This window comes from Microtus ochrogaster, chromosome 24 (assembly GCF_000317375.1).
Source record: "Microtus ochrogaster isolate Prairie Vole_2 chromosome 24, MicOch1.0, whole genome shotgun sequence".
NCBI classification, from domain to species: domain Eukaryota; kingdom Metazoa; phylum Chordata; class Mammalia; order Rodentia; family Cricetidae; genus Microtus; species Microtus ochrogaster.
This window is the reverse complement of record NC_022024.1, coordinates 11,413,089-11,422,155: the sequence shown is the minus strand read 5'-3', so window position 1 is coordinate 11,422,155 and position 9,067 is coordinate 11,413,089. Positions and strand designations below refer to the sequence as shown.

The 9,067-nt window shown below is 35.6% G+C and overlaps 1 protein-coding gene across 1 annotated transcript in view; it reads left to right on the top strand.

Annotated features, from left to right (window-relative positions):
* The window catches only part of Zfc3h1 (zinc finger C3H1-type containing), a 52,281-nt gene that overhangs the window by 23,053 nt on the left and 20,161 nt on the right, over nt 1-9,067 (top strand). Inside the window, exons 8-18 of the mRNA XM_005358050.3 lie at nt 658-867; nt 1,009-1,173; nt 2,785-2,922; nt 3,496-3,617; nt 3,936-4,085; nt 5,382-5,556; nt 5,984-6,115; nt 6,501-7,043; nt 7,153-7,262; nt 8,364-8,495; nt 8,591-8,712. Of these exons, the coding sequence (XP_005358107.1) occupies nt 658-867; nt 1,009-1,173; nt 2,785-2,922; nt 3,496-3,617; nt 3,936-4,085; nt 5,382-5,556; nt 5,984-6,115; nt 6,501-7,043; nt 7,153-7,262; nt 8,364-8,495; nt 8,591-8,712 (1,999 nt within the window). The remainder of the gene's footprint in view (nt 1-657; nt 868-1,008; nt 1,174-2,784; nt 2,923-3,495; nt 3,618-3,935; nt 4,086-5,381; nt 5,557-5,983; nt 6,116-6,500; nt 7,044-7,152; nt 7,263-8,363; nt 8,496-8,590; nt 8,713-9,067) is intronic.

The window sequence follows — 9,067 nt, the reverse complement described above, 5'->3', positions numbered from 1 at the left end:
TAAGAAGCCATTTTTACAAGGTTTTTAAGGGGTGCTGAACAGGTACTCTGGGCTCTTATAATCCCTTTGATTTGTAGTTGAGTTTTACTACTATTTAATTTTTTTGTTACTACATTTTTTAATTTGCTAATCTCCTTAATTTGCCACTAGGCATGGTATACATGCCTTTAATCCCAGTGCTTAATGAGGAGCAGGCGGACACATCTCTGAGCCGGTGGCCAGCCTTTTCTACGTAGCGAGTTCCAGGGCAGTCAGGGCTGCATAGTGAGACCCTGTCCACAAATACATAAATGCTTTAACTTAAATACATGATTTTAGTTTTAGTGTTGTTGTTGTTTGCTTGATATGATATGAAGTGAATGATCTTGTCTAATTTGATTCTTATACCTTCTAGAATTTTAAATGTAGATAAGGATAGGATCAGGGGTGTTTATATTTTATAATTACTATGATATTCATAAATGTTTCCATCAATTACAAAAGAAACATTTTCATGGTTGAAGATCAAATTCTTGGTTAGCTTTGAGTTATGCATATTTACAGCAGTATACATAGAAAAATTAAAAATAAGAATATGTACTTTTTCTGAATTAATATTGCTTCATAATGTTTGATGTTAATAAATTTTGCATTTAAATTAATTCTTTAAAAACACAGTCTGTGCCATCTTTGAGCCAGCCTTATGGGGAAGGCTTGTGTGTTTCTCTTGAACCTCTACCTCCTCCACCACCTTTGCCACCTCTTCCACCTGAAGATCCAGAACAACCTCCAAAACCACCTTTTGCAGATGAAGAGGAGGAAGAAGAAATGCTCCTTCGAGAAGAATTGCTTAAGTCTTTAGCAAATAAGAGAGCTCTTAAGCCAGAGGTAATTGAGTGCCTGACCCTCTAGGTGGTGCTCTCGGGCCAGTTAGCATGGTTCTACTTTTGTCTGCCTGGATGGGGGTTTAGAAGGTTTTTCAGCAAAGGCACGTCTTTTATTTGAAAATGTTTCTCTTTTTCTTATTAGGAAGCATCCAGTAATAGTGATCCCCCTTCACCTCCAGTTCTGAACAATTCTCAGCCTTTGGCAAGAAGCAATCTCTCAATAGTCAGTATTAATACAGTGTCTCAGCCTAGGATACAGAATCCAAAGTTTCACAGAGGACCTCGTCTTCCACGAACTGTGATCTCGGTAAAAACAAACTTAAGATAACACTATTCTAAAAGCGTTTTTTTTTTTTTTTTTTTTTTGGTTTTTCGAGACTGGGTTTCTCTGTGGTTTTGTAGCCTGTCCTAGCTCTTGTAGACCAGGCTGGTCTCAAACTCACAGAGATCCGCCTGCCTCTTGTATTAAAGCTTTATTAGTAAAAAGTAAATATTTTTACTGTTCTGTCCCCACTTGTCTAGCTCATTTATATATAAAAATAAATTCTTGTATAAATTAAAATTTTTAATTTTAAAATTTTAAAGAAGTTTGATGTAAGATGGGTAGAATTTGGTGATAGTGTGTTTGAGGATGTATTCTCTTCAGAGTGTCATAGATATTTTTCCTCTGCTCTTTCTGAAGATTATAAATTGGCCCATTGAAGTCTTTTCTGCTGTTATTTTAACATATGGATCTGTAAAAAAAAAAAAAATTGGGGCACTTTAAAAAAGCCCACGCCCCAATTGGGAGTTGAACCAAGACCCTCAACCATAGCAAGCAAGCAAGCATACTACCACAGAACTTTATCCTCAGACTTTTTTTAAGTTTGGAGACAGGATCTCACTAAATTGCACAGGCAGGCCTTGAACTTAGTATTCTACCTTAGCCTCCAGACTCGTCAGAATTGCAGGCTTGTGCCACCAGTTCAAGCTGCTGCATCTTTTTATAATTTGTTCCTATTTTCAACCAGAGATCATGCTATAATGGAAGAATTTGTTGATGATTCTTATTAAGAAAGCTGAACTGAGTCTGGTGGTAACATGCAGTCCCAGCCTACAGGTGCTGGGAGCTTGAGTTTGCATAGTATGACTGGCCCAAAAAGCAAGAGCTAGGCATGTGGTTCATTGGTAGAGTGATTTCCCTAGTATGTACAAAGCTCTGGGTACAGACCCCAGTTCTAGAAAATAAAAGTTGAAATGACGTTTTTAAAATCTTATTTCCTAATGGCTTTAAAGGAAAATAAATAGAGCAAAGTCAAGTTGGAATTTTGCCTGTTAAGTAAACTAACTTTGGTCAGTCACCCTATATTTGTAGACACAAAGTTTTATAAATAATTTCTTTGCTTTTTAAGAGTTATTTAAATGGTAGTATCTTTTTATAGAAATAAAAAAGTTATTGAAGAAGGTTATCATAGTAATGTCTGGGAAAACAAAAATGTAGACTGCTTTTTGTGCTTGGGGCTATAATCATAGGATGTAGCCAGAAGATGCCACTATATACTGTGTGTAGTTATTTTTGTGTGTTGATACACAAATAGTTTAAAAACCTTATCCAATGCTATACAATTAAATGTCACAGAGTAATGAAAAGAATAGAAATGCTTTCCCTAGGGGTTGAGAGATTGCTCATTGGTTAAGAGCACTTGTAGCTTCTGTATGAGACTAGAGTTTAATTTGAGGGCCCATGTTATGTGACTCAAAACCACCTGTAACTCCAGCTCCAGGAAATTGAATGCCCTTTTCTGGCCTCTGAGGCCACCTGCACACACATGTGACGTACATACAGACACATAGACAAACAGACTCATACTAATTTTTTTAATAATGAAAAAGAAACAAAACTTTTACTACTATGAGTAACAATAACATTGTTTTGTAGCTTCCAAAACATAAATCAGTGGTTGTAACGCTGAATGATTCAGATGACAGTGAGTCCGATGGGGAGGCTTCCAAGGCAACCAATAGTGTTTTTGGTGGATTAGAGTCCATGATCAAAGAAGCAAGACGAACTGCTGAGGTATGTGCTGTAATTAATGGTGAAAGACAGTTCATTTATTGGCAGTCATTACAGTTAATTTTGTTCCTGAAAAATTACATCTTAGAGTTAAGGCATTTTTAGTACAATGATTTGTGGAAAAAGTATTTGTGCTTTTAGTACTTAAGTAATGAAGCATCTGTTGATTATATAAATTTTACGGGTTTGAAAATCCCCCTTGTTTCTAATGAGTCTCTTTTCAAAATAGTGAAGTGGGTTCATATTCTGTGTGCCAGGGAAATGTGCTGTTCTCCAGTATTATTACATTAACCAAAACACCAGTTTTCAGCTAAGAAAATCTATAGTTTAAGCCGTTTCAGGGTTTTTTCTGTCCCAGTTGTTGGTCAGATATGATTCAGCTCAATGTTTTCTAAGGTTTTGACACTAGGTAGATTATGTAATTGAGTAGTTGACAGCTAACCTCTTTATTTTTTCAAAAGAAGAATGAAGATATTAATATATTCTTAAATATATTAGTATATACTGGGGTATGACATAAAATAACAGATATCAGTGTAGAATTTTTAAAAGCGATCTGGTTTAAATATTTTTTAGCAAGCTTCAAAACCCAAAGTACCTCCAAAATCTGAAAAAGAAAATGACCCTCTGCGCACACCTGAAGCTTTGCCTGAGGAAAAGAAGATTGAATATCGATTGCTAAAGGAAGAGATTGCCAAGTAAGTGAGCTTTATGTGATTCAGTTTAGGGTATGTGTTTGCCGAAGTTCCTTTTGTCTATAAACTATGACTCAGGAATATGAGCGGTGGTGATTTTTTTCCTAGTTAGGGAGTCAATGCTATTACAATTATCACATGGAGAGGTCGGTTATCATCTATCAACGTAAGTACACTGAGGAAAACGCAGAACTGCAGAAATGCCAGCCTGAGTCTGTCTCCTGGTTAAGCAGTCAGTGTCATATGTATTCTATAAAATAAATATTTTAGAGAACATGGTTTTTATTTACTCTTGGACTAATCCATCTCTCTCAAATTTAGCCGTGAGAAACAACGTTTGATTAAATCAGATCAGCTGAAGACAAGCTCATCATCCCCAGTGAACTCAGATGTGGAAATGGATGGGATTGGTAGAATAGCAATGGTCACTAAGCAAGTTGCAGATGCAGAAGCAAAGCTTAAAAAACACAAGTGAGTTTCACTCAGTGCCTGATTAAATATGTCATGTATCTGGATGTGCCTAAGTTCAAGGATCTGTATCTATCTGTATTTATATGTGTATATGTAATTATTAGCTCCTATAGGATTGTGACCACCTCTGGCGCCCCCACCCCTACCCCCCTTTCAGGGTATGATAGGTTACACTCCCTCCCCACCAAGGTCTGGAAACTCCATTCAGGGATGCTTTGGGTACCTGTCTGGAGCTTGGATGTGCTAGTGGAGGTTTGCTGGGCCACCCCTGCGTCATGAATTCTTAACACGTGGTAGAACTAAAGCAGTTACTCATCCTATTGGCTCACACATTTATGTAAATAATTTAATTAATACTTGATTAGAGGTACCAAGACCTTGAAAGAAGGTTGTCAGTCAGATTGAGACATAGCTAAAATTACATGTAAATATCTTCATTTTAGAATCTTTTAGAACATCTTGATTGGAAACACGTTTTTCTTTTTTAGAGAAAACACATTCCTATAACTTGCTGTGGGGTGTACATGCGTGTGTGTATTTTTGAAGTGTAGCTCTCACTGGTCTCGAATTTGGTGTGTAGATAAGGCTGGCCTCAAATCTGTGGCAGTCTTCATGCCTCCGCTTCCTGAATGCTGGGATTAGAGGCATGTGTTATATTATTAAAGGTGAACTGCTTGCTGGGAGTAGTTGTCTGGTCTAAGGAATAATGCTTGTAGTGTCTGGCTCCTAAATTAACTCATAATTAATTTATATTTAAATAGTCCAATGACTTTTAAAAATTTTTTTTATTTCGTTTTTTAAAATTTTATGTGCATTGGTGTTTTGACATGGGTGTCAGGTCCCCTGGAACTGGAGTTACAGACAGTTGTGAGCTGCCATGTGGGCTCTGGGAATTGAACCTGGGTCCACTGGGAGAATAGTCAGTGGTCTTAACTGGTGATTTATATCTCCAGTCTCTGCCCAATGACTTTAAAGACAAGCTTTTAAGTGTTTATCTGTATGTCATTCAGGTATAGGAGTTAGGAGTTCATGGCCTCATTTCTAAAATTTTAGACTACTGGTATTTTAAGTATTCTAAAAGCTTAATACATTCTGAACGTGTTTAAATGTATTGGTGTTGGTATTTGTCTTGTGGTAAACTATGTTTCATCTTTAGTTTATGAACAGAGTTGTTATTTGCATATAAGAAAAATTCCTTAAATGCATTATTATATTACTACTTTGAAATTTCTCTTTTGTGATGGTGTCATTCTGCTAGTTTAGAAAACAATAAGCGTTTTGTTATTCACTACTTAGGATTCTCTTGATAAAAGATGAATCAGTTTTAAAGAATCTAGTACTACAAGAAGCCAAGAAGAAAGAGTCTGTTCGAAATGCTGAAGCAAAAATTACTAAACTTACAGAACAACTTCAAGCAGCTGAGAAAATCCTCAGTGTTAACAGGATGTTTTTGAAGAAGCTCCAAGAACAAGTAATGCTCTTTATATAAACATTAAATGTGGTAGTCTTTTGTTTACTGCATTTTTAAAAAGAATTTTATTTTTATTCATGTGTATGTGTCTGGGGTCTGCCACATGTGCTGGCGTTCACTGGAGTCAGATGGCACTGTATCCCTGGAGCTGGAGTTACAAGAAGGTGCTAGGAGCTGAGCTCCAGTCCTCTGGAGAAGCAGTTAACTGCTGAGCTATCTCTCCAGTCCTAGTACTGCATATTTTTAGAGACTCCCTCTGTGTGTATCTTTTCTGTCTAAAGCAAAGGGGAAGAAATTGAACATACACCATCAATATATATGTAACCTGCAGTCTCTTACTGAGTGAGACATAACATTTGAGTATTTTTGGGTTGAATACCTCTAAAGCTATTGCGAGGGTATTTTCTTTTATGTTTTCTATTTTCAGATTCACAGAGTTCAGCAGCGTGTTACCATTAAGAAGGCTTTGACTCTGAAGTATGGCGAAGAGTTTGCTCGGGCAAAAGCAGTGGCCAGTAAAGAACTGGGGAAACGCAAACTGGAACAGGATCGTCTTGGAGTAAGTTGCTTGTAGGAATATTTTTGGAGAGCAGGCTTTTTTTTTTTTTTTTTAATACTTCTAAACTAAGAAATGTGTAGAGTAACTCCAACTTTGCTGCAAATTCAGAGAGAACAGATTATATTAATATTCTCTATAAGATCTAGAAGAGGATATTTTTAAATGATACACGTTTGGATACTTTTAAAATTTATTTTGCATTGGCTTTAGTTTTTGTCGGTCACAGATTAACTAGCAAAAGTATATTGACTTGTAAATTATTTGGTGTTCCTTTTCTATTTAGTTTTATTATGCTGGTATTATATTCTACTGGCTCACAATTATCTTGTGAGGAATTGTATGTGATTGCATAAAGTGCTGTAAAATATTTACTTCTCTTCCCCAGCCAAACAAAATGATGAGATTGGATAATTCTCCAATATCAAGTCCAAGAAAACATTCAGCAGAATTAATTGCTATGGAAAAAAGACGATTACAAAAGCTAGAATATGAATATGCCTTGAAAATTCAAAAGTTAAAAGAAGCCCGCGCCCTCAAAGCAAAGGAACAGCACAATCTTGTTCCAGTTGTGGAAGAGGAACCTGAGTTTTCTTTACCGCAACCCTCACTTCATGATCTGACTCAAGATAAATTAACCTTGGACTCAGAAGAAAATGATGTTGATGATGAAGTTTTGTCAGGTTCAAACAGAGAGCGAAGAAGATCCTTCCTAGAGTCCAATGCTTTTACTAAGCCCAACCTTAAGCACACTGATACCCCTAACAAAGAGTGCATCAACAAACTCAGTAAAAGTACTGTAGAAAAGCCAGAACTTTTTCTAGGGTTAAAGATTGGTGAATTACAAAAATTATATTCAAAAGCCGACAGCTTAAAACAATTGATTTTAAAAACTACCACAGGCATTACAGAAAAGATTTTGCATGGTCAGGTAAGTGGGATTTTATATTTTGTATAAAATCTAGAGTTTACTCAGTGCCTCACTTGTCATGTAGAATTATTGTGATGTTGGGATTTGTTTGTTTGTTTGTTTTTTGCAGGAGATCTCTGTGGACGTGGATTTTATTACAGCACAGAGTAAAACAACAGAAGTGAAGCCATGTCCTTTCAGACCCTACCAGAGCCCTCTTCTAGTCTTTAAATCCTACAGGTATAAAAGAGAGAGTTAATAGTTTGAGTTTCAGGATTACTCTGGCTCTTAATGCTTTATGTTCAATATATTGTTACTAAATAGAAGCATTTAAATTACAGTCAACTGGAAAACAAATCTTTCTATGGAAGTCAAAAAAGTATATTGTTATTCTCAAATCATTTCAGAAATTATGGTTTAGCATGTTCTTTGGGTTCAAATTCTGTTAAGTATTTTAGAACTAGAGTCTTGTGAAAAATTTCATTTATTTATTAATTTAATACTTTTTTTTAAAAGATAGATTCTTACTATATAGCTGTGACTGTACTGGAACTTGCTTTATAGCCTCAAACTTGAAGTAATCCTTTTGCCTTTGCCTCCCAAGTGCTACAACATCTTATAGCTGTGTGTTACCATTTTTTGGGCCAGTAAAGATGTTCAATTTTGAATTTTTAATATTAACAGTTTTCAGTTGCATTGACCAGCCTTTAGAATATTGACTTAGAAATTCTTAGATGGCTAATGTTGTCCTACATTTTCAGAATGCTAGAAGTTTTGGACTGCTAAATGAGCGTGATTTTATGATAAAATTGTAAAGCATTTAATAGGTAGTATCAGGTCATATCTTAGCATTTGTATTGGCTGGTAATGTATACAAGAAATACTTTTAGAATAGAGCATTATTTATATTTTTTCTCTAAAATAAATAGTTTTTTATTATATTTTTTCGGTGATTGTTGTTGTTTATTTGTGCTGGGAATTGAACCTCATACATGCTAGGCAGGTACTCAGTTACTGAATGCTTCCCAGGCTTTTTTTTTTTTCTCCTTTCTTTTTATGAGATGGAGCCTTTTTATATCAGCTTGGCTTTCTTTGAACTCAGCCTCCAAATGCTGAGAAAGAGTTGTGCACCACCTCCCTCCCGTTTTCTACTTGACGTCTCTCATGTTCTCATTATACAAGTAGCTTATTATTATTACTTACATTCTTGTTATTTGTATTACTTTTGAGTGTTGATTTGATTAGGTAAGCATTTTAACTGAGAAAGGAAAGCGGAAGAAAATGTCTAGCTCTTAGAGAAATGTGTATGGACTATAAGTTTTCTATTCATTTTCTTTCTAGATTTAGTCCTTATTATCGAACCAAGGAAAAGCTTCCCCTGAGTTCAGTATCATACAGTAATATGATTGAGCCAGACCAATGTTTCTGCCGTTTTGATTTAACGGGAACATGTAATGATGATGATTGTCAGTGGTGAGTAGTTTTCATTTGGAGGAAACGTGTAGAGAAAGTTATGGTTCCGTGACTTAGATAAATACACGGTTATCTCTTGTGCTATTTTATTTTAGGCAGCACGTGAAAGACTATACACTTAGCCGAAAACAGTTGTTCCAGGACATTCTATCATATAACCTGTCATTGATTGGCTGTTCAGAGACAAGTACTGATGAGGAAATTGCTTCTGCAACAGGTTTGTAATGATTTCTAAATCCTATAGTGAAGTAGAAAGTACTTTATTATAAAATTTGATGCAGAAACCATAGAATACTAGCATACACTTGTGAGATAGTATTGTCAAATTTCTTCCCAGATTTTGGTGCCATATAATGTCTTTTGGCTTAAAGTAATCATTATTTATAGATATGTTTATTTATTATCATTATCCAGAGTTATTGTAAAGTCACCGAACTTTATCATTCCTCATTTGGGCCTTCTACTTTTACTTAATAACGTAGTTCATTTTAGTTCATGGACTGCCAACCCCAGTAAATATTGTGGTATGGTGGGAAGGATTTGTCATAGTAATTTAACCATAGGCCTTGCCC